Genomic DNA, 26611 nt, shown 5'->3' with positions numbered 1-26611 from the left:
ATGGAAGTAAAAGAGAGACGTCCATATTGCTCACTGACCAAGAGCCGCAAGGACAGGGAGGGACCATATACTGGTGAGACCATTGCTCTCATTCAATCATCCCCTTTCTGTGCAAACATGCAGATTAATCTGACTACTGTTAAATGTGTGTTTTCCTGCTATTGGACTTTATCTTGAGCTAATCTACATGTGTCCAACACAAGGCAGATGGGCCAAATCCGGAATGTAGATGCAGCTATTGTCCACACCTTGTGTGTGCTCCAAACCAAACAGACAGCCACGCCTCCATGGCACCTACAAGCTAGCACAGAATAGCAGAAAGTGGACAAGGCAGACAATTTTAAGAGAGGTGGGGGACTGAGCTCTTCTTTACCAGGTGTAAAGAGAAGCCTGTGTGTTATTGTGTGTGTGCCTGTGTAATTTGCCATGAGACAATCTCCGTTTTCAAAGAATCTAATTCTTGCCTCCTCGTTTTGAAACCCCACATCCACAGAGATATTGAGCCTTTGACAGGGGAAATAGGCTTCAGAACGTCACCAAACAGAAAAAAGGCATGCAAATATAGCTAAATATGTTGAATTTTTTTATCGAAGAAAGCATCTACCACAACAATGTGCATTTGATTATTTTGAAGATTTTGAGTTTTATACAGAGAGGGGAAGAAAAAATAAAAAAGGAAACTACTCTGAAACCTTGAAAATCGAATCTGGAATATTCCATAAAATTCCATCAAAAGAGAAGCCTTGATAACTGAAGGCTCTGCCTCCCACTCTACTATTGGAGATGCTAGGTACAGCAAGTAAGCCTGCATTCTGGGAGAGCAGCGTTCTGGGGGGTAATAAGGTCCTATGAGCTCTATGAGGTATGATGGAGCCTGACCATTAAGACAGTGGCGCCACCAGTGGCGGGAAAATTGCTGGCCCCCCAGTGGCCACTTGACCTTCCATCACTCACACTATCGCGCACTTGCCGTTGCTGGCGCACTCGGCGTTGCCGGCGCACCCAGCGTTACCGCCGCGCTCACCGTTGTCTGCCCAATCGCTGGCACACAGTACACCTGGCGCCACTGCATTAAGAGCTATGAAAGTTCCATTCTGGATCAATCTTTCTTTAGAGACTTATTAGGGCAGCCTGATTATAATGAATTACAATAATCCAGCCTGTGGTTGTGCTGGAGGCCAAAGCAATGTCATCCACAGTGGCTATCTCATTGGACAATATGTTTCTAAGGTGTCTGGGGTCAGAACCTCAGCTTTGTCTGAGTTAAGTAGGAAAAGATTGCAGCTCATCCAGGTCTTTACGTCCTTCAGGCATGCTTGGAGTTTACTTAATTGACTGGACTCGTCATTGATAGGTGAAGTTAGGTATCATCCACAAAACAATGAAACTGTATGGAGTGTTTCCAAATAATATCACCATATTTATATTACCAATATTTCTGTGTATGGAGGATTTATCATTAACATGAACAAATTGAATCGATCAGACAAATAGGACCTAAACCAGTTTAATACAGTTCCTCTAATGATCACTGTGCCTTCATTTCTGCCTACACAGCAAAATCTCTCCTTGCACATCCTTGAATCAAATATATTTTCTGTCACAGTCTTTGAGAAGTTCCTTGTTCTTATGCCAAATATCCTCCTCTTACCATCGCTCCACACTCTTGGAGTTGGAATGATTAATCACCCTTTCATTGGTTCCCCTTGATGTTCAGGTAGGCTGTGCTGCCTCGCTACACTAATTGGGCACCCCCTCCCATGGTGGTAGTAGGTGACAGGGAAAAGAAAGCTACTCTTCTGTATTTTGGACTCGTTGCTGGGGCACTTCCCAATGGAAACACTAATTGATTAATTTGAAAGGAAATTAATAAAACCCAATTCTATTCAGTTAAGACAATTCATATTAGAATTGGTGAACTCAATTTTGCATATCCAAAATTTATCCATATTCCATTTATCCATTGAAATTTTAAACACAATCAAATGAAGGATATTAATGAATACAGACATGCAAAATAAATGCAGCATTCCTATGAACAGATACTTTGAATTTGATTATTATCTAAATTAATGATAGAATCTATGTTAACCTACATTTACCTCCAGTTAACTGGACTATGCTCTTCTTAAAATGTCAAACTTTCATTTAACAATTCATTGTAACAAAAATGTATGTATCTACTAGGGCTGGGCAAGTTAACGTGTTATTATTGATTAATTACAGCCAGTAATGACTTTATCGCGCATTAACATTAATCGTTTTGTTTTTATTATTATCATTATTTTGAAAGTCTTTTGCTCACTAGCTACAAACTGCAGGCCGATTAGTAATGTGGAAGATGTCGGTCTGAGGAACATTCTTATGATCGCAACGAATGACTGCACCTATGAGCCTCCCTCAAGACGCACCATCACACAAGTTGTGTAAAAAAGAGGGGACTACAAAAGCGACAACGTCTCCATGTGCACAAACTGCACCAACTGTTGCTCTCACTGTAAGCTACTGGACATTGCTGCGTAACCATGATTACCTCGGAGTTACAGCGCATTACTGTATATTGATGAACAGTGGGAGCTGCATTCACTGCTCTGACTGAAATGAAAACAGAAGACATTTTTGCTGAAACGTGCGCGGAACATTTTCATGTTTCACAGCATTGGAACGTTTCAAATAAAGTCTGCACATTTAGCACAGACATTGCAAGTAATACGATCGCTGCTCCTGCTAGACCTGCTTCCTTTTAAAAACACCGGCAGACGCAGCGTTCTGTCACAGTATCTGCAAAAGTTTGACAATGTCCTGGCCAAATGCAGAAGAAGGAAAGGAAAACACAAAAGAAAATAAGACGGAAAACATACATGACATTACATTACATTGCGATCATTTGGCAGACGCTTTTATCCAAAGCGACTTACACTGCATTATATTACCACCCTTCGCAGAGGGGGGAGCAATTGAGGGTTCGGTGCCTTGCTCAGGGGCACCTCCGCAGGGACTCAAACCGGCAACCCTCCGGGTCTTAAGCGGAAGCTCTACCCACTCGACTACTGCCTCACACACTCGACTACTGCCTCACACATGACTGTTCCTGGTCTTATTGAAATAATTTGATGACATCACTTTGTCACATTCAATTCAATTTAACTATATTTATATAGCGCCAAATCACAAACGTTATCTCAGGGCACTTTACATACAGAGTATTTAAAGAAGCCCAACATTCCCCCATTAGCAAGCGATCCCCTTTGACAGGAAGAAACCTCAGGCAGAACTGGGCTCTTGGTGGGCGGCAGTCTGCCTTGACAGGTTGGGTATAAAGAGAGTGAGAGAGAGAGAGACAGAGAGACAGAGAACCACAACAACAATACAAAAAAAATATTTAAAAAAATACATTTAAAAAATAATAAATACATATGACTAATGATATTAGTACTAGCAGGATAGGGTCTTCATCTCTACAGGACAGGCTTCCACAGCAACCTGTGAGACGAGAGAACATAAAAAACTCTGGGGAAGAAGTAGAGTTAGTGGAATGCAGTGGAAAGGAAATGACATGGCTATGCACAGATAGAGAGGAGAGGAGGAGGTCAGTGCATCATGGGAAGTCCCCTAGCAATCTAGGCCTATAGCAGCATAACTAGGGGCTGGTCCAAGGCAAGCCTGGTCGGCCCTAACTATAAGCTTCATCAAAGTGAAACGTTTTAAGCCTCCTCATAAACGTGGAGATGGTGTCTGCCCCCTGGACCAAATCCGGGAAATCCACAAGCGAGGAGCCTGATAACTGAAGGCTCTTCCTCCCGTTCTACTTTTGGAGATACTCAGAACCACAAGTAAGCCTGCATTCTGAGAGCACAGTGTCCTATCATAGTCTCTTTCCAAAAAGGGAAATTATTTTGGAATCCTGATCCAGTATTCTTGATTGGGAAAATGTCTGCAAAGGTGTCGTAAATCCAAGTCTTGGCAAGAGGAAGGTGAATTGAAGTTCCGATAGATTCTGTTTAGAGATGAGTTGATGTTTTTATTATGGCAAGGAGATAATGGTCCATTATCACATCCCTGTGAGGAGAGTTTCCTTTAGTTTTGGTTTAGAATATGAAACATTAATTCTTGCCTTTAGTGTTCTACAAAGATGTAACATTGGGTTTCCTACAGTAGTCTGTCTGCCTAGAATAACATATTCGCCTGGCTCTGAACTTTGGCTGAACACTGAGTTTGAAGTGATTCAGTTGCTCTTACCTACAGATGAAGAAACTCTCTATAATTACTCTTCACTGTAGACTTTTCACCTCTGCCTGTATTATTTTATGGGGAAAACCTTCTGATGAAATTATAATCTACTAAAACAACACACCATGCTTAGCAGCTTCTCTACTGCATTCAGTACACTCTGACAGCACATCGTTTTACTATTAGTAGTCAGATAACAAATTATTTTTTAAACGTTATGTACATCTTGTTTTTAAAAGTGTTAAAATGTGTAAAAGTGTGTAAAAGTTACTGATTAATTAATCTTATGTACTATTGTGTCATGCTGAGAGAACAGAGAGGAGTTTTCCTATTGTAATATGGAAATTGAAGGCACATTGTATCTGAGTGTTCAAACATGGTAAATTATCATAAACTCTTTTGAATTGATGATATTTCTCACACAGCCTATATATAGCATGCTGTTATGTAAGAGATTTTCTGACACCACAGGTGGGCCCTATGTTTTATTTGAGTAGTTGTTTTGTGTGAGTATTCAAATATACCGGAACAGTTGCATGCTGCTAGATGAAACAGCACAGATCATTGATTATGGTCCAAAAGGATGGGGATGCAGACAACAGCGGACACATCCACTTTTTGTGTTTACGGTGTTATGTATACTACATTAAATGTCTGGGTGCATTGACCCAAACATGTTCTTCATGAATGTTTCTTCACGAATGTTTGCATGTTTTTGTCCATATATACGGATCTGCTCATTTAGGTTCATCGGGGGACAGTGACGTGGACTGTGCCATTGGCCCCCACGGACTCCGGGTCCCCACCCAGAAGTCTTACTCCTCCAGCGAAACGCTCAAGGCATTCGACAAGCACCAAGACCAGACCAGGTAAGAAATGGAACCAGAATCCAGAATAGAGGTGGAAGCAGTGCTAAATATTTGGCATTTAGCACCGGAGTCCACAACCCATACTTGGAGTGGTAAAAATAACCATGTGTTCATATTGCAGAAGGCTCATTTGCATAATATAGAGTACTGGGGGCTAATGTGTGCTGCTATCAAACGAAAAACTCCTGGCACTTGTAGTATTGGACCATGTCAGGCACTGGTCACAACCGATTGGTTTTGAGAAGGTTTTTGTTGGTATAATGTCTGCTCTAAGTGCTCCTAATTCTTTATCAGAAAACCACAGTATTTGTTATCAGGTTCATGATGGTTAAAAACAATGATTATGGAGGATTACTTAATAATCAAAGTAGTTAAATCCTCATCCTCTTTCTGGCTTCAACACTCACTTTTTTTTTTTACAAAAGTGGAGACTTATCCCATGTTACTAAAAATAACATGTGACCAGAAAATGAAATCTTTAGCCTACGTCTCAACTCTGAGGGTCTCCAATCGAACCTTAAAATAATCTGATACAAATGCTGTTACAGGACATCATGGACATTAAGGTATGGATGACATACAGAGACATAAAAGCTTCATTATTGTTAGATTATTGGTTGGGGCTCCTGAGGTGGCACCAGGAGCCCCAACCTCCTGGTACCTGGATTTACCAGGATCACAAACCATCAGGGTTGAGATGATTAACCCTGATTAACCTCCCACTGGAGTCTGTAGAGTTTTGGCAAGGCATGTCACTTCATATATTATGAAGGCAGTGGCTCAGTGGGTAGTGCTTCCGCTTGGGAACCGGAGGGTCGCCGGTTTGAGCCCCTGCCGAGGTGCCCCTGAGCAAGGCACCGAACCCTCAATTGCTCCCCCCTCTGCGAAGGGTGGTAACATGATGTAAGTCGCTTTGGATAAAAGCGTCTGCCAAATGATCGTAATGTATAAGCCTACACCACCTTAAAAGCATGATATAAGTAGGATTTAGTTGTTACTAGCTTGTTGATTTCGATCTCAAATTTTCAATACTATTGTTTGTTGTGGCCAAATGTTTTTATATTAACAAAGGATATCACTTCTTCTCTTTTGTACTTTCTGCCCTCTTGATGGGAAGTAGAAACAACCATCTCCAACTCAACGCAGTTACTCCCAGATCAAGTCTGACTGCATTGACAACAAAAAACATAGGACCAAAAACTGTTGTTTCTCTAAATGTTCATTCTGGCTGTAGTATTACACCAGTTACAGGCTACAAATAGCCCTGACAAGTCTCTAAGTAAGTAATTGATATCATGCCTCAATCTCAGATGGCATTTACAGTTTCTATTCAAGTGAAAAGTAAAAGATTTGACTACTGATATTTAAAATTAAGTTGTCGCAATGTTTTGCTCTGTTAATTGCCAGCCAGCTTTTTGCACATTCAGAATAATAGATCATGAGATGAGCAGTTATTGGACTGTCTACAAAGATGAACCACCTCCACTATTGGCAGTGATGAACCTTGGCTTTGCTCCCATTTTTTTGAAAACCACACAGCTGTGCTCTTTGAGCCTACATTAGACACCTTTAGAGTTTTCTACCTACGCACTCAACAAAAGCACAAATTGAAGATGCATGGAATTTTAACAACCAGTACTGTCCTACAACTGTGTCCATGTTCTACTTTTGACAGGCTACTATACGGGACAACCAAGGGACACAAGGACATGGTTCACCGTGAACAGGATGATTATAATCGACAAGGTGAGACTCCATTCACAGGAACACTTACTTGACCTCCTGTCCTGTCCTTTGCATTCTGCTGTCGCTCTTCATACTCACACTACATGGCTTTGTTCATTTATCAGCTGGTTCAAATGCATTCAGTTGTGAGCTGTTTGACTTGGATCTGGAGATGAATTTAAGTGATTCCTTGAGCAACTTCTTCACATCACAAGATTTAGATTTTAATCTGGATAACACATCAGTTCTCCAATACACATGCATGTTGACCAGAAGGTCAAAAGGAGAGATGAAAACCAACAAACGTAACCACATCTTTTGCAAGGCTTAGGACCTGGGAAATGACAAAAACACATTATGATGTGAAAATTTAAGAAATGGAAATGAGTCATTAATACTCAATTATCTTATCGCCTTCTTTTTCACTGCTTTTCTAATTGGAGCTAATTTAAAATTAATAAAACTTTTAATTGAACGGCAACGCTGGTTATCTCGTGTTGTGCCATTAATTACGGAGAGCTTTTTTAATTTCCCTTTTCATTTGCCTATTAATGATGAAGGGGCACACACTGAGATTTTGGAAATGATTTGTTTGCCTTTTTTTCATTCATATTTTAAAGGATTTTCACACATATCACTTTAACCTGATTTCAGTGCTTTTTCATCATTGATATAAAAGAGTTACTATACACTAATTAAAGTCAATGACACAAAGGTATTTGCATATATAATTTATTTATTAAATCGTTCACATGTACTTAAATATTCAGGAGGTAATTAAAAAATGTAGCGCCACACTATATTCCACAGCTTTGAATTTTGTAGGGAACTTGTAAAGTCTCACAACAATGTGATATGACATGTTGAAAATGAAGCCTTCTGGAATTGAAAATTGCAGTGACAATGCCTTAATTATTATGAATGCAACCATTTTAGTAGTTGGATATTCAAATAAATTTGTTTTTTTTACTGTTAATTCCAGTAAATACTCTAATTCTTATACTAAACAGTATTGTTCAAAATCTCAAGGACCCAAACTGGCTGGCAAACAGAAGCAAGATAATGTCCTGCCAGCACGTTAGATTTTCTAAGGAATTCTAAGGATAAGATGAATAATAGAAAATAGACATGAGAGGCGTGATATATCACAAATGGACTAAAGATGCAAAATGAGAACAGGAAACAATGTGGAATATATTTGAATGCTGTACTGTCTGATTACACTGTGTACATGCAACATATCTATATCTATTTCATCATATCTATTGTTATTTCAGGTCAGCATTTCAGTCTTCGTCAGCTGGGGATCTGCGAGCCACCATCACGCCGCGGGCTGGCTTTCTGCTCCGAGATGGGCCTCCCCCACCGTGGCTTCTCAGTGGGTACGGCCCAGGATCTGGACGGCGAAAGTCCGGCTGTGATGTCACCAGATCGTGCCATGCGGCTATGGGGCCGTGGGGGTCTGGGCAAATCGTCAGGGAGGAGTTCCTGCTTGTCCAGTCGCTCCAACTCAGTGCTGACTCTGACGGATACAGAGCACGAGAACAAATCAGACAGTGATAACGGTAGGATGTCGTCTAAACTTGTTTTTTTCAGTTTGGTCATAGGACATGATATATTTGGTGCTGTGACTAGCAGTTCTTTTTCTTTCATGCTGTTTGGTTTGTTGATGGATGTGTTCCTTTGTCAGTCACACACACAAAAACACATGCATCTATTTCTTCACAGTTTCTACCTTGCCAGTCTTGCATGTGTGTGAGTGTGAACATTCTTTTTTTTTGCAATTTCTTTTTATTGAAGCAAACATTGTACATGACATTGCGCATACAGTTGTAGGATATTTTTTATATAGAAAGAGGGGGAAGAGGAGAGAGAGAGATAGAGAGAAAGAAGGGAGGTTGTATTATCACTACTATTGTTGTTGTTAAACTTAGGTAGAGAGAGGTAGATTGGAATTGCAATGATGTCATAGGGTAAATACAGTTCTTACAGGATGATGTCAAACAGCAATGTAGGCTAGTACAAATCATCATAGGTTGTGATAGAGAGAAAGAGAGAAGAGAGAAGCAGAAAAGAAAAAACCAAGAGAGGACATCCCACCCAGAAACCCCACACAACCCCACAGACACACAACCCTGCATTCACACAACCCCGTCCTGGCCCGCCTGGGATGTAAAATAAAATGAGAAAATAAAAAGGAACTGTTCTGTGTTCTGGTAATCAGTCACTGGTCTAGCATAGCCTGTAAATCTGTGAAGTAAGAGTACCTAACTACCAGTAGCGAAGTTTGTCGATGTGGATTGCCCAGTAATAGGATTGGAAGTTTGGTACGGCGAGACCCCCACTGAACTTACATCTTCGTATAGTAATAGTGGTTTGCGGATCCTTGGAGACTTTGCATCCCAAATGAAGGCGTTGATCATTTTGTCTCAAGAGTTAGAGAAATGTTTTGGAAGGAATAGAGGAAGAGATTGAAACAGGTAAAGGAATCTAGGCAGAACATTAATTTTGATCACGTTTATTTTCTGTTCCATCTCAGAAAGTCAGTGTGAACATTTTTGTTCTTAAACCTGAATCTTTGTTTTGTTGAACAAATGCGACTCCTCCTTTTCACTCACATTTCCTTTTTTCAGGGTTTAATGAAAAGCCTGCAATCACAGGAAATATAGCAAATCTATTCAATAAATATGGTAAATTAAGAGACTTCTAGTTGTGCTCAATACATTTATATTACATTGAAGATATGATATGAAATCACTGTTATTCTTATGGTCATGTAAACACTATTATCAGATTGAAATTGGCATTAATCGACATTGGTGTACTCATAGTAACATACCTCTAAAATGTATTCCCACTAACATTTAACACTCTATAGGCTCACGGTGGACGTAAGCACGCACATGCAATTGGTCACCTGGCATACTCCCTCCCATAACCCATCTTAGACACCAGTTATGTATATTCAGCAAAAGATGGAATATTAATGCCGTCTGAGTATACAGCTTACTCACATATTTGCTTTAATCACACGCCTCAAAATTTGCGCTGCGATTGAACGCCACACTTCTGTTGATGGGGGTGGGGGGAGTGCGCGCTTCGAAATAAGCTGTGGCACACCGGTTGAAAATCACTGCCATAAAGCACTTAAGTTTAAAACATCTGAACATAAACTCTAATCAAATACTTTAATTTCTCAAAAAAAATATATTTTTGTGACACTGGATTGTTCACATTTTCCAGAAACTAAAATGGGAAAAATTATCACTCTAATAAGGTGTGGGTTGAAAAACAGTGGCGCTTCTCATTACACATTACATTACATTACGATCATTTAGCAGACGCTTTTATCCAAACATTACATTACCACCGATTACAGAGGGGGGAGCAGTTGAGGGTTTGGTGCCTTGCTCAGGGGCACCTCGGCAGGGACTCGAACCGGCAACCCTCCAATTCCCAAGCGGAAGCTCTACCGACTGACTGCCTCCCTTCTCCTCCTTGCTTTAAACACTGCAGATATTTAAAGAAACAGAACAAGCAGCAAAAAAGTAAGAAAAGGTTAAAACCCACTGGCAGCACATTGAGCCTTTCTTTGAATATGTTTTTTCTGAAGCCGAGCCAGAGCATTAGATTTATTCGTTTTACACACAAACACACACACATGCATGCACGCACACACAAACACACACACAGTCAGCTTTGGGATTTGGGAAGAGGGGATGGGTTTCAACCAAAACAAAATGATATCACACTAATGAAGTTAATTAATGATCACAATTTAGCTGAGTGGTCATTTGTTATTGTGTGTGAGTCAGAGTGTGCGTGTGGGCGTATGCACTAAAAGGAGCTTGAACAAATACCTTTGCTAGGCATTCTCTCTGTATCTGTCCATGCATATGTGGGTGTGTGTTTGCATACACGCTGTCTATTCTTTATCCTAATGGAGGTTTTCCCTAACAGGTGTGAATTTCATACATGATAAAGGACTTGATTTTGACTTAACACACACACACACACACACACGCACACACACATACACACACACAGAAATACAGTGTTTTTTCATTAAGAGATGTGATGCTGTAATTAACAGTGAAATTGTGCTGACTAGTTGTATTTCCTATATTAAGTTTGATAATGTTTTTATTAAATGGCATTCTGCTGTGGATGTCAGAGCTCTGGAGGATACACTTCCCACTTCTAAAAGTGAGTAGTCGTCAAGTTTTCAAAGGGTAATTGACTCTTTAAAATGCAGCTGTGCCTGTGTGTCTGTGTGTGTGTGTGCGTGCGTCCGTGCGTGTTCGCATGTGTGTGTGTACGCGTGTGTGTGTGTGTGCACCATATTTTCTAATCTTGCAAGAGATCACAAGACAGATTGTTACAAGCTTTTAATTTGTTATGATCATTGGAAATTCAGTGTCCTCATCAGGTCACAGCTCTGTGTGGATAAAAATGAAGCTACTGAAGCTGGTAGTCTGTCGGCTTGTTTTTTTTCTTGATTATTATTTGGAAAAACATGATCTCACTCAAACAGTGATTGTGAGCGGCTTTAAAAATACAGTGTCTCCACAAAAATGAAAATACTTCGAAACAGCTTCATTTGGTTTCCTAAAATCATCTCAGACAACTTCAGACAAAACACTGAACCAAAACTCAATCAAATAAAATCCTTTTTTGTTTGTACAGCTTAATATACATACAAATACATACAATGTCTTAAAGCCCCTGTCGGCTTTACAGGCCCACAGTGGCAGACGGTTCCTGACCAGCCCAGAGCTCTCAGGATGACAAGGAATTACTGCCAATAACCTTGATGTATAAGGAAAAGGAAGAAACCTTGGGAGAGGTAGTTTCAAGAGAGATTCCCTCTCCACAAGCAGCCAGGTGTGCAAGAGGAAGGAAAGACAATAATTCAGCAAAAAGATGGTAATAATAACATAGTAACATGACAAATGTGGTCGATATCTTGTTAGTTAACAAAAACTCAAATTTGCAGTGTTGTTTTTAAAAATATGAAATACAATACTTGGTGACTTACCTGCCATTTTTTAGACCTGGCAGCTGATAGCTGTGAGAACCTGCTGCAATACTAAAGAATAGCACTGAACCAGCGTGTGTATGGAATGGTTTTAATGTAATGTTCACCGGGTCAATTTGTTGCGAACTAGGATTCATCCACAAAAATATTGATGGTTTTATTTCATATTAAGTTATTCATTAATGTACAGTGAAATGTGAACCTGTCACACATATTTTCATCTACTGCCCCTGCTGATAGTCCTTCATAGGGTAGTGTTGTTGTGTTTTGTGCGTGCGTGCGTGCGTGCGTGCGTGCGTGCGTGCGTGCGTGCGTGCGTGCGTGCGTGCGTGCGTGCGTGCGTGCGTGCGTGCGTGCGTGCGTGCGTGCGTGCGTGCGTGCGTGCGTGCGTGGCCATGGTGTGTTGGTGCACCTATCTGTCTGTGTACAGTCACTTCAGCTGGCTTATGTTATTCTATCGGCTTCTTTGTTGCAAGAGGAAGCGAGTGAAAGAAAATATAAGGGAGAGAGTAGAAGACAAGAGAAGAGAGGAAAAGAAGAGAAGAGAAGAAAAGAGAAGAGAGGAAGATTTGATCATTTAAAGAAGGAGAGAAGGAGAACAAGAAATAGAAGAGGGAAAGTGAAGGCTCCCTGCATTGTTTGCTCTCCTGAGAGGAAATACTGTATTACAGTAGATCTGAGACGTCTGGTTGGCTCCCCAGTGTGTACCAGCACAAACACACACACACACACACACATACACGTACATACGCACAAAGACAGACATAAATACTTCTGTGGTGTCTGGACCCATGGGTGTCCAGCTGTGGCTTGAAAGGTTACTTGATATAGGTGATCTCAGCCACCATTTGGATCTGCTGCCTGAAACACCCTGATTCAGGTGTGTCTGCTCTCAGACCAGGGCCTCTACTGTATGGCTGTATGAGCTCAACATAGCAGAGTCAGAGGATTTCTTACAGTGGACCCAGAGCTGTATTGAAGTAATGCAAAACAAAACATATATTGATAAGAATGAGAATGGTTTATTTGTTCTGATCTCCTTATAGCGTGTTCAATCTCACCTCTCCTCTTCTTCTCCCTCCTCTCGCTGTGCTCTCTTAGGAAAGATTCATTCTTTCTATCTTCTTTGCTCCTTCCATTACCTGTAATCCTCAAATGTTGTCATTCTGCAGTAATTCACAGCATAATGTTAATCAATATACGTTGACATCACACAGTATGAGTGCATGAGGTCTAATCTGGCTGCTTCATCCACACACACATATATTCATTTGAAAACGGAGCATTTTGAAAAGCTCTTCCTTCCTTGGATAAATGAAAAGCTGCCGGCTCGTCATTTTAGTCTAAATTGGTGACGTCACACAGTCGTGATTACTGCTCTGGCTGTCACAGATTGACATGATGAGCTTGTGGGGTTGTTCTTCTCTTTTATCTCTATTTTGATTGATTGATTGTTTGGCGTTAAATGTAGCTTCATGTAACACAAAAGCACAAAAGACAAAAAATTGCTGCGAAATTCATGCTGCGATCTGCCGGTCTGACGGTGACGGTGGGATTATGATCACAGTATAATTATTTATATGCCGTCATCGAAAGAGCCAAAATTGTCTCGCGGGCCGGACCAAACGGCCTAACGGGCCATATACGGCACGCGAGCCAGAGGTTCCCCTCCCCTGATCTAAACAATTCCGACCCAGAGAATGAAAATAACATCATAAGATTCCCTCTAATGCAGTCGTTCTCAAACTGTGGTACGTGAGCTCACTGCAGTGGTACACGGAGGAATCAAATAAAAATATCTGAACCATGAGAGGGAGTGAGCGCTTCAGAATTTGCGATCTGCCGGTCTCTCGGACTAAGTAAGTGAAGTTGGATAATGTCCCACGGCACACCTGACGATCTCTCGCGGCACACCCGTTCAAAAACACTAGGTTTAAGCACAGGAGGCTTCGTATTGTGCCAGTCTCTGCATAGCGCAAGCCGGTAAGCCGCACACAATTGGTGAACAGCTGTGTCTACCATTAGTCAAAGAGATGGTACACATAATGTGTGGCGAGACGCCAAACAGCTAAACTTGTTGCCACTTTCAAATGACACAGTGTCGCGGAGAATAGGAGCCATGGCAGATGACGTTAGGAAGACACTGATTTAACGCATTAAAAATAGTCGCTGTTATTCCTTCGAACTGGACGAGACTACTGATGATGCAGGTTTGGCCAATTTACTTGTTTATTTCAGATAGGCCTATAAGAGTTGTAAATAGTTGCCAAAATGTGTGTGTGTGTATGTTTGTATGTATGCGTGTTTGTGAATGAAATGCAGTTGTTATTCATGCTCTCACATGCTTGCATGCTTGCATAGCAGCTGAATAGGGTCGGCCTACGCTACTGTATTTTAACATCGGCCATAGTGGTGGTACTTGGAGAGCCAAACATTTTCTGAGGTGGTACCCAATGTAAAATGTTTGAGAACCACTGCTCTAATGAATCTAAAATAACCTCTGCTTCTGTCTTCTTACTCCTGTGGTGTACAATGAATAAAGGTCTAAAACTACTGAATGCGTTAGAGTTTAGAGTTAAGAGTTAAATAAAATAATGCAATTAAGTATTATCTGTGTACATTTTGTGTCATCCAAAAATAAGTAATTAATTATCTGGTAAATGTATTTAATACAGGCCAGGGAAACAACACCTGCGCTTCAGTGCCTCTAGGTAGCCATGGCCCGGCTCTGTAACACAAACACTGAAGAGAATGAGGATGTTCTCGTCTTTTGTCATTATATGTGTGACAGATATCAAGGGGTTTCTTCATTTGGAGCTTCTCTTTCATTGTTGTCACTAATGGCGTCTGCCGAAGTGATTTCACTGAATTCTTCATGGCTTCCATTCTGTATCTATAGCAAAACACACCAAATAGTCCATTCATAAACTGGGACCTTGTCAAGGAGCATCCGATCGGATTAAACTCTTTTTTAACATGATCATGTGTATTGGTACAAACGTGCAAACCTTCTGTCCCCTGACAGCTTTATTGCAGCTCTATTGTATAGTGCAGTACTAACGGGTGTGGAAATAGTTGTGGAGTGATAACTTCTCATGTCTTTTGGCTGAAAATACACATCTCCATGTCAGTGCTGCACTTCGGAACGGCCATGTCTTCTCTCTGTGCACACAGCGCCCTCTACTGACTGTCTTACTGCTCAATAGCGTTATCGCTGAATGCCATAGATTCCAAAACTGACATGAATTCCATTTCCAGAGCACTTCAACAAACAATCCGAACAACATCAGACTTTGGTGCCATGTTGTGTATAGTTCAATATTTCTTTCTTTTCTTTCTTTCAAAAAATTCAACAGTTAAAAATGTCACTCTTGAAAGAGGACAATGACTGAAGTACCAGATTGGAGCTGTAAGACTGTCTATGTCCACTTCACGTTTTTTATGCCCTAATTTTTTTTTCTCTTTTCTGTGGTTTTCTTCTATTCAGCACCTCACTCTGTGGGATGTGCTAGTCTCTCTATTTATTGTGCAGTGCAGAAGACTAGCCCGTGGACTGTAAAACATAGAATAATGAAGTGATGCTTTGTTCTGTAAGTGCTGTTATTATTAAGCCATCCGTGGACAGAGGATGACAGCAGCTTTAGAAATCATCACAGCTGTTAAGAGCGAGGAACAATGGCCACAGCTGATGTGCTACGTGAGGATGGATCTGAGAAAGTGCAATGAAAGCTCAGCTTATTTCCCTCACTCAGGCACACTTGATTATACAGAATGTATAACAAATACATTATAACATTAAATTAATTAAAAAGTATTCTACTTATTTGTAATCAATTGTGACAAGGTAACCTATTAATGCCTGAAATGCAAAAATGTTAAATGGGACATATGCTAATTTCACCTTCTCCTTTACACCACCATGCACACTGAGTGAGCGGGGTGGAATTTGTACCGTCTTAAATTATATGATGTATTATATTATAGATGTTATTATTATGTCTTTTGTTGGGCGTGTCTGTATAATGACCTTCACCCTCATGTTAGCAAGGTTAGGGTCAGATTTGCCTGGCTTGTCCTCTGTATGATCGCAACGCAGAGCCGTAAAACTTTGGTGGGATTCAGAATCTTACCGGTCAGACTGGTTGTGCCACGTCAAACATGCAACATCTACTGAATAGGAGGACCACTGCACAAAACATTAAATGTTGACCCTTAAAACATAGACACTTTAATATTATATATTAATACAGAATTGAGAATTGTCCAATTGAAAATCACAAAAAAAAACAGAAAATGTATTTCCTTACCCCCCTAAAGACACAGAGGGTTGCAGAGGGCACTGAGGGCTTTCTTCTTCAGCATGATTTCTGTGGAAATTGTTATCTTAAATGACAAAGGTGTTATGAACTATTTTTATTTGATAGTTATTCTAAAAGTCTTAATTATTGGCAGTTTGTATTACTATTCTGGTTGTTCTAATGATTATTATATTGGTAACAGTAGCTCATTATCATTTGTGACCCATGTCTGATATTCACATTTTATCCCCAAATGTCATCCAACACCTGATAACCAATTTTTACCCCATTTATTTTCTTTAGAATAAATATTCCACCATCTGCCAATGGTAATCTGATTAAACTATGATGCTTATAATACTAATAATAGGAATAATAATAAAAATGTATAACATGGCATTCTATATTCTTTATGCATTAAAAAAATGTACTAGTATTTGAGTGGTGTTGGTATTGCAGCAGCCAGTACAGTTGTTATAGTACTGCTAACCTCTAACATGAATACTGTGCATTGTGTTTCTCTACAAATGTCATGTGCTGCTTAGAATAATGTGTATTTCATAAAATATTTATATTGTACCCTTATTAAACGATACATCAGGCTTACACAGTGTTCATATGCTCATGGCATATTTACTCATGCTATTCTTACTGAACTGCATATATTAGATAGTTAATCCAGTACCTAACACTCATACACGTGCTCACACGAACACACACACACACACACACACACACACACACACCATGATAGAGGAGAAGTCAATAGATGTGAGTCCTCGGGAAGACAGACTGCTGCAATATCCACAGTGCATGTGTAAGTACAGGGCAGACTTTACATGTATGAGCACCATGTAGACTGATACATGCTCATTACTTTTGCTTATGTTTTACTTCAGCTGCTGTGTATTCAATACAAAAACAGCTTTCAGGAATGAATAATTTACAGTATTTATTCTCTCACAGTGAGCGAACATAGCGAGAGGCACTTAGTAGGTTTGTTAGAGAAACGTTGGAGTTACTAACTCCAGATATATTTCAGGCTCATCTTTCACACACTTCCAAGATCTAGTTAATTGTGTTATGTGTCAGTGTGTCTTTTCATGTGTGTGTAATTTCTTTCGTGTGCCACTGGAGAGGTGACGTGTAGACAAACTAGTTTTCCACCAGCAAACAAAGCGTACTTGCTCACCTTTCATACACACACACACACACGCACACACACACGCACGCACACACACACACACACACACACACACACACATACACACACACACACACACACACACACACACACACAAAAACACCCACACACACACAGAACATGGAGAACACACTTTTAATCTATGCTCATTCTCTCCTTTCCTCTTTTTTCTCTCATTCAACTATATTTTCGTTGTTGGTTTTTACAAGCACTCTTCTCTTTGCATGAACACGAACAGATTTTGTGTTAGATTTTAAAACTTGATTGCTCTTTCATCCCTGAAGACAAATAAGGTATTCAATTAGCATAGAAAACTATATTATAATATAGATTTTAGTGCACTTACCAAATACTGTAAATTATTCAAGTTGCTGTGTTTATAAACTGGGGTTACACATTTGAACAACAGTTTAATTTTCTAGTAAATTTATAATGGGGAGCGCCACGCAGTACAGTATGGGGTATGGTCATGGAACCTGGAAGTCCCCTTAATCATCAGTTGCTGTTGTTGTTGTTTTTTTTAATTTATCTATTTTACTGTTTACAGTGGTTATTTATTTTTTATATTTAAAAAATTAATTAATTACAACAAATTATTTTTTATTCATGTTTGTACAAATATGATAGGCATTTTGCACATTCAGTTAAAATTGGTTCTCACTTGAAAAAAGAAAATAAGGTGAAATTAGGTCTGTTTTTGAATACAAATAGTCTTTCAGTTTATTGTTGTCTTTGCAAAATAATTTTATCATCCAGTAGAGAACACAAGCAACAAGTCCTTATTGACCTCACATCCTCTCCGCTCCCCTCTTCATCCTCTGTTCGCTTGCGTTTCTCAGAACCCATTTAGGCAGAATCCATTACCAGAAGTGCAGCGTGAGAAGGAGCAAGCTAGGCGGATAGACAGAGTGAAATGAAGAGAGAGGGAGAGAGAGAGAGAGAGAGAGAGAGAGAGAGAGAGAGAGAGAGAGAGAGAGAGAGAGAGAGAGAGAGAGAGAGAGAGAGAGAGAGAGAGAGAGAGAGAGAGATTCAGCATGGTTCTGAGTGAGTCTTGGGACTTGAGAGATGATGGATTTTTGTACATGTAGCGACTCTCACTGCTGTTTTAGACAAACCTCATAACTACCATTACTTTGTATTTCCTAAGATGACCTTTGACCTGGTTCTTTCTATGTAGTACTATATAACCCGACCAGCCTAAATCTCGGCACTTCACTCTTGAACATGCTACAAGTATCTGTAGATGTAATTTTTGCATGCTGATTCATATTGCTGTCAAACCTTGTTTCTTTACTTCATTGACTCCTTCCTTCCTTCCTTCCTTCCTTCCTTCCTTCCTTCCCTTGCATCCTACCGCCCTTCAGTGTTTTTGCCCTTTTATCACATTGTTTGCACATTGCTTCCGCCTTCTCCTCTTTCCTTTCTTTTGTCAGACCTCCTCCAATACATGTCTCCTTGTTCTTTTTTAACTGATCGGGACTAAGAAATTAAACTTTATACTTTTACTTTGGACACTGGAATTCAACTGTTGCTATACGTGCGGACCTGACGTTTTTACCATTAACCATTTTGGTGTGGATAGAAAAATAGAAAAGTGTTTATACTCCCCACATATGTCTCATTCACTTGAGCTCCATCTGTAGTGAGCATTGCGTAAAATACTTACTTTTATTAGGAGAACCACAGTAATAAATCTGGCACATTCACAATGTAGATTTTCCAGTGCTGGTATTTGTATCATAACATCACATGTAATAAAAGCACCTGAAATGTGTCTCCACAAAAAGCTACCTGAAGGTGTTTTGTGCTTTTAATGTCAATCGTAATGCAAATGTAACCTCTATGGCTGAAGCTGAAGTGGTTTCTAGCAGCCTGTTCATGTGGGCTGTGAAGTTGTATTTCCGGGCAAGGGGCACTTGATGTTCCAACAAAAGACTTCACCGGCACCAAACGAAAGGAGGGCACAGTTTTTATCATTTTGATCTATTGATAGCACTCAAGAAACATTTAAGACTAAACAAGTCCAAGAATGAAATCCATCTCTGTTTCATGAAATTATGTTGCAAACATTGACTGTTTTTGCTGTTGCTATGGATATCGGAGGGGCGTCATTCTTTCCACAATGAAGATAATCGATTGAAACTTAGAAATGAATTCCAAAATGTTGACTGTAAATGACAGTGACTGAGAGCTCACTCCAGACCAGAGACAACTGAGACCCTTTGATACTCGACACTACCACTCTTCATGCAGCACATCACACAATGGCATGTGTATAATAGTATCACATTTGATTGACAAACTTCACCCAACAGTGTTTATGGCCAGCGAACTTCTCAGTAGTGTATAATAGTATCACATTCGATCTACCTCAGTAATTAAGAAATGATCATTGATATTAGGTGGGGCCAATAACAGGGAGCATTTTTTTTACTTTATCCTACAGTATTTTGTAGACCTGTAGACCATTTGCTTGGGTCAGAATCAGTTGCAGCATTGGATTAACCCAGGGGTGTGAATTTATATAAATTACCTGTAAAAGCTATTGCATACATTCCCCAAATGCTCACTGAATGCACTTTTTGTCATTTCTTCCTTTTATGTTTATATAATTTCTGTATTGCCAACATCCAAACGTGTTCAACATGCTGTTATTATTTGAGAGTAATACAGTGACGTTGTTAATGTGAACAAGGCAAATGAATGAGGCAATACATCTTCATATCAAAGCAGGAGAATGAGCGTACAGATTACATTATTGCTCCGTGTGTTTGTGTCCTCTGTTGTTGACTCGCTGTTTTTACTGCGACTTGTCCGCCTGATTGTTGTTTTAGATCGGTGCCGCTTCACACGCTAGTTTAGCGTTATGTTAACATTTTCCTGTTCGCCTCCCAGATCGTGGTCGAGGAGCACAGGGGAGATGTTTCCTCCGAGGCCAAAGTTAATGCTCCATAACTCTGCAGTGTAAACTCGGTCGTTCTTGGGAAGGTGGCAGCTTTATTTTCCCTAGTCTCTGGCACACTGTACGTTCATATCTTTACACACACACACACACACACACACACACACACACACACACACACACACACCTGCGTCACCCTGCAGAAAAAGGTTGGGAACCACTGGATTATGCAATGTAGGAAAATTACAGCTAGCTCAGAGTTCACTTTTTTTTTCACCTTATCCTGCATTAAGAGTTCCATTCCTTCAAAAATTGTAAAATAACAAGCCATAGCCATAAATCCAAGAAGTTTTTGACAGTATGTACTGTATATGATTTGACATATCTCTTTGTAGTTGGGTCACCAAATGTAATCAGTACTTTGGTATGATTTACGTTGTTTCCATTTCTATTTTTGCTTTTACTTTCTTGTTTTATTATGTACCTTATGTACCCTAAGTCTAGTTTTGTATCATTTAATGTTTGTTGTTCCACTATTGTTCAGCGTTTCTGCTCTGGCCATTACAGTTTCTATTTCATGATGAATAATTCCAATAAGAATTTTTGAAAGTAAAATAAGAATTTAAAATAAGATTAAAATAGAGTTTTTTATGTTATGTGTGTGAGATGGAGTGCCAGTATGTATGGAAAGTATTCAAGGTGAGAACTGAGCTCAGATATCAAGCAGATCAGGTTCAGATTGGGTTTCATATCTGTCATGACTGTAATGGGAGTATTGACAAACTGTCATGTCAGAGAATTGCACACGCACACACGCACACAAGCATTAGCCTACGCACACAAAACACGTGGACACACAACAGACCCACACAACCACACACAAATTGCTCCTGTAACCTCATTCACCCTCTGAGGCCACCTTTTTTGTATCTTTTCTTATTCTCTCTCTCTCTCTCTTTCTCTCTCTCTCTCTCTCTCTCTCTCTCTCTCTCTCTCTCTCTCTCTCTCTCTCTCTCTCTCTCTCTCCCTCTCTCTCTCTCTCTCTCTCTCTCTCTTTCTGTCACACACAGACACAATCATTAGTATGTGGTGCAGTGTAATAGCTGGATCAATATCTCTGCTGTTCTTACAGGATCATTTGGCCTCTGAAGCAAATGCTCTGACAGCCACTACATCATTAGGACATTACCTCCCCTCCCCCCCTCTCTCTCTCCCTCTTCATCTGTCCCACTCTCTCAATCCCTTATCCACTCCTTCTGTCTCACTCTCTCTCTCCTCATCTTTTTTTCCCTTTTTTTCCTTTTACACCATTAGTACAGTGCCACTGTACCCCCTCTCTCTGCTGTGTTGTGCATTATTTCCTTCTTTGCTCTCTGAAGGTGGTCTTCTGTTTATTAGTCTTTTCTGTATGTGCCCCTAGATTCATATGTAAGATATATAATGCCTCACTGATCAAGACATGAAAGAATGCTGTCATTGTGAGTCGTGTGTGTACTCCTGATGGTAGTGTGTCTACCTTATAGACTCTATAGAGGTACACCAGCTGACTCTGGATTTTTGCATGTACTTCACATCAGCACTTTATCTGTCAATTGTGAACAGTGTGTCTTTGTAAGCTGGTCTTTAGCCAACCAATTAGGGAATCACAATTTAGTGAAGCTTTCACGCAAAGTTGATATTTTTTGGAGTTGCACAAATACAGGAGGTCAACACAGAGTTGTCAGACTAATATATGGCAGCCATTTTGACACACTGACGTGCTGTGTTGTAAAGACCTTCATGCATTTTCTCTATTGATGGTGTGATACTGTGTCCTGTATATCATGGGAACTGTGGAGTCCTGTTCATGTTAGTATACTGTAGTATAGCATGCATGTCACACCATCTAGAGGTTTGTGTTTGACAGTTAATTTTACAACTTTCATCTTTCATCTTTTCATCTTGAAGAATATTCAATATGAAGTTATTGTGGACTTAATCAAGAGCTGTGGTTCCTATTATTATAACATAATCAGTCAATTAAAATATAATAATAAATAATAATCATCAGATAATAAATCTGATTAGATTTTCACCTGGATTTAATGTCTCTGTGCAGTTTAAAGGTTTTTTTCCTGCTGCATAATAATACTTACAATATCACTATATATCAATATCACATTACTTACTCAACATACAGTTACAGTGTAGCAACAAAGACAGCTCATCAATAATTTAGAATTATCTGGAGTGAAACACACATATTAAAAACACAATTGAAGGTCTTCTGCCCAAAGCAACTAAAACCATATAATAATTAATGTATGAATTCAGATTCAACTATTAACACCCAAGCAAAGACACCTTCTCTCTGGCTCTCGCTCTGTCTCTCTCTCTCCCTTCCTACAACAACAACAGCAACATGATTAATAAAGTATCTTATCTTATCTTATCTTATCTTATCTTATCCCCCCCCCCCCCTCTCTCTCTCTCTCTCTCTCTCTCATACACACAAACATGCTCACCAACACCAGCTTTCTCTAAAGTGTGTGGTATGCTAGTGATAGTGTGTCTGGCCTCAGCATATGGGTGATTTTACTGAGAAACTTCACACACAAACACAAACACACACACGCACACACACACGCACACACACAAACAGCCTTGTTGTTTCCTCATTTTCATCTCTCTTACTCACACACACACACACACACTCACACTTTACCACATTGCCTTGTCTGTCCTTGGCAGCTATTTGCAGTGTCATATGGCTTCAACTGAATGTGATTATGGCACTAACAAAGACTGTTTAGCTGAATGAGAATGTGTGTGTGTGCGTGTGTGGGTGTGTGTGTTTGTGTGTGTGTGTGTGCGCGTGTGTGTGTGCCTGCATGTTGCAGGGCTGTTGAGTGGGCAGGCCGGTCTGTCTGTGAGGCTCTCCAGCTAAAAAAAAAAACAGTATTATCATTCTTTCACAGTTTCTCCCTTCTGGGTGTCTGCAAATGAGCTTCCCCTCAATAACAGCATCAGGTGAACAAGAAAAATATAACATCTGACAAATATATGAACGCATGAAACCTGAGCCTGACAGCTGAATCATGCATGTTCATAGTTAGATATGTGGGAAAAGGTCTCGAGGAAGTCGTTTCTTTCTTTTCTTATCTAAACCTCCCCCAGTTGTTACAAACTAAACTGTTTCTGGATTTACAGGTTCAGCTATGGCTCTTCCTGCACCCCCCATCTTATTCTGAGTCTGTCCTGTGGTCTCCTCCTACTTGAACAAGCCACTTCTGGAGGTTTTTTCAACTTAAAGGAGTAGCAAATTAAGAACCTTGATGGATCAGTGGTCTCAAACCCAATCAAATTGATGCAATTTAATCAGATCAATCTCATAACAGAAACAGTGATTCTCTGTCACATTGACCACCAGTGAAAAAACCTACTGATGAAGAACATTCATTGTTAAGTAAACAGACTAAGAAATGAATGATTTAGATAATGAGATGAATATAAACACATGAGATGAAGTAGAATTGAAATGGCAGATAACAAATGACAAATGAGAGATGGTTAACGATGGAGAGGGGACAAATTAAAGGTTTGGGAGAGAACTATTATGAACTATTGAGAAACTAGCAAATGGTCCGATTTTTCTGCCAATTCAAAGCTGACAAAGATGACACCATCTCACAGATCATCTCTGTACATCATCAGCAGGAAGGACCTTGTACTGCTGGAGCAATGTCCTCAGATAACCTAAGTGACAGCACAGCTGGTCGTCTTCTCACAGCTTGCCCAGCAATGACTGAGGGTTGAGGGTGAAGCCGGATGGCAGGGTTTGTCACCAGATTTCCCGAGCTGATCTGGTGTCCTACCAGAGTCATTTTGGCAAATTTTCACTATTGTCAAAAAGTGGAAGAAGAAGTGAAACTGTGTAGAGTTTGCGATAAAATGAAGTGAGGCCTGAGGAGAAAGTCTCCAGCTGTTTGTTTTGGCTCCAGGCAGCACCCATTTATATTAAACTATTTTTGATATTAATTAAATTGTGATAATTGACTACTGGATGTCACTATCTCATTTAGTATGAAAGTAATTCTTGCTTTAACACAATTACTCTTTTACTTACTACGTGTGTTGATCTGTGATATAACCAAACATTAACAAGCCTAAACCATCAGTGTCACTTCTCGTAGAAAAAATATCAGAATTGGAAAATTTGTGCATTATTTCCTAAATAACATGTAGTTTACAAAATGGTTACATCCAATAAGTTATTACAGACATAACATACTCAGGAATGTGACTTGGACAGGGTTGGTAGATGTCCTATAGGGATCTCACCAGGGTGAACAAACACATTGGTTAGGTGTATGTTCATCTATACTGTATGTTAAGTGGGGACAAGAGACCGAGACAATGCGACAACATGACTTTTCTTAGTCTCATCAAAATAGTATGATGAGATCACTTATCACAATAAGTCTATTTTCCATGTGACTCTTCAATCCTAAATTTAAGAAGACGTCTGAGTTCCTGGGAATGGGTAAATCTCTGCAAAGGTCTTGCAAATCCATGTCTCTTGACACAGTGAGCGGAGGGTGAAGGAGAATCTATCCAGAGAAAGACAATTATATTATGTAAAGGTAAAACGGTAACCATTAGCACATCTTTTGAGGTTTAGTGGTGTCCAGAAAACCTCCCCACTTATTTTCATTAGTGAGGTTTACATCAGAATGATATTTAACAGGGCATCCCCTCCTTTACTCGAAGGGTTAGAAGTCAGTTTAGTCTCTTAGAGTGTGTGCAGAAAACAAAAACCTTAAACTTCTTTTTAATATTCCAAAGCGGGAGAGCAGTGGGAGAGTCATTGCGTCCCCTACAGAGTGAAACCCTACAGAGTGAAACAGCTGCGGCGAGGGTCAGCAACTCTGGATCAGTGGCAATGGCACAAAGGCATGATTACCCCTCGCCCCTCACGGTGCCGGTGAGTTTCTGCCCATGTGAAGGTTTTCAAGTCTCAGGGTTTCATCTAAAAGTGAGGCTAGCAAGAGAGGATCACTTTCACTACGTATAAAAGAAGGAAATGATCTGCTTAGAGATTCATCGCCATTTCCTTGTTTTTTTGGAGTCATTGATTGCGTAGTGTCTGTCGATGGTACAAAACTTTTTATGTTGCATTTTGGAGCCATTTGGGGCATATTCTTCTTTTTGTTGTGTACCACCATTGTTTTGATGGTGTTAAAGGTATACAATAGTACAGACCGAAACAATACATCCAGAAAAACAAATCTAAAGGTCCTCAACTGCCCTCAACGCCTCATTTCTGATTGGTCCTCTACTTACGATATGCTGACACTTGGTTTGACACAGCCACAAAATACGAGGCTAGCAAGTCATTTTTTGGCCAGAATGAGCATTTGCTCACACCTGATGTTGGCCAGTTTGATTAGAGAGAGAGGCCTTAAAGAGACAGTGAAGCCTGTGTTCAGTGAGTGCTCACGTTAGAATACTTTCCAAATTAAAGCATTCCAATATTTTTTTAATTGACCCCCAGAAATCAGGATAATATATCTCCTTTGAGATTTTTCTGGTGGAAGACCAAGAGCGGGGTTGGGAGCAGGACACATAATGTGATTGGTCCAGTGATACTCCACTATCCTGAAAACCAAACGGAGCCACCTCAGAAATCTAGGCTGTATATTACATGGGAATAAAACCAAGTAAAGCAACAATTCAACTCGTTTGTATTCCTTTCACATTTTACTCCACCACTAATTAATCCCATCACTGCATTGAAGTTAACTGAATAATCTGTGTTTAGACTAATATTAAGGCATAGCTGTGTGATCAGTCATCAGCTTTGGCTGCACTTCACTCCTGCTGTCATTCATTTAAATGTATGTTGATAGTTTCTGAAGGTTACTGTTGGGGCGTACACAGGTTTTGAGGCCTGCAACTTGTTGAGGCAAACATCACATTTTTTAAATGGTTTATATCACCACATATAAACAGTTCCATTCAGTTTCCATTCATGTGTTGGTTTAGACTACTGACCCCACACTCTAAGACCTCTTTGTTCAGTGACTCTCCCCATCGGCTTACTTGACATCACAGCTTTTAGGAGTTATGAATATTGATCAGTAACCATATCAAACCCACATATGTTAAAGTTGTTCTTTTTTTAGTAAGTGGTGGTAAAAAGCTTCAATATTTATCTTTAAAGGCTGCTACAGTAGTGCAGTGACAAGACACCAATAAACAGCCAATAACCAGCTTCGGGAGTCACTCCGGGAAAACAAGCAAGATAACAAAAAAGCATTGACTCTGTCCCATGACGCTAAGCATAACAGAGATCTTTAATCTGAC

General features: G+C 39.9%; 1 protein-coding gene across 1 annotated transcript; it reads left to right on the top strand.

The window, feature by feature from the left end:
• LOC142996951 (teneurin-3-like) lies at nucleotides 1-25233 on the top strand. The gene is made up of 5 exons (XM_076148077.1): nucleotides 1-73; nucleotides 4976-5099; nucleotides 6775-6845; nucleotides 8102-8389; nucleotides 25091-25233. Exons 1-5 carry the CDS (start codon nucleotides 1-3, stop codon nucleotides 25231-25233), a joined length of 699 nt encoding a protein of 232 aa, XP_076004192.1.
• The last annotated feature ends 1378 nt before the right edge of the window (nucleotides 25234-26611 follow it).

Source organism: Genypterus blacodes, unplaced genomic scaffold (assembly GCF_046128005.1).
Source record: "Genypterus blacodes isolate CSIRO-AG114 ecotype Tasmania unplaced genomic scaffold, CSIRO-AGI_Gbla_v1 ptg000039l_1, whole genome shotgun sequence".
Taxonomy (NCBI): domain Eukaryota; kingdom Metazoa; phylum Chordata; class Actinopteri; order Ophidiiformes; family Ophidiidae; genus Genypterus; species Genypterus blacodes.
The sequence above is the reverse complement of the archived record's forward strand: the minus strand, read 5'-3'. Positions and strand labels throughout refer to the sequence as shown.

What these genes read in the sequence shown, in the direction of transcription:
- LOC142996951 (XM_076148077.1), top strand. Translation starts at nt 1, where the DNA reads ATGGAAGTAAAAGAGAGACGTCCATATTGCTCACTGACCAAGAGCCGC. An exon ending in CAGGGAGGGACCATATACTG is followed by an intron (nt 74 to 4,975) that starts GTGAGACCATTG and finishes CTGCTCATTTAG; the next exon opens with GTTCATCGGGGGACAGTGAC. An exon ending in AAGCACCAAGACCAGACCAG is followed by an intron (nt 5,100 to 6,774) that starts GTAAGAAATGGA and finishes TACTTTTGACAG; the next exon opens with GCTACTATACGGGACAACCA.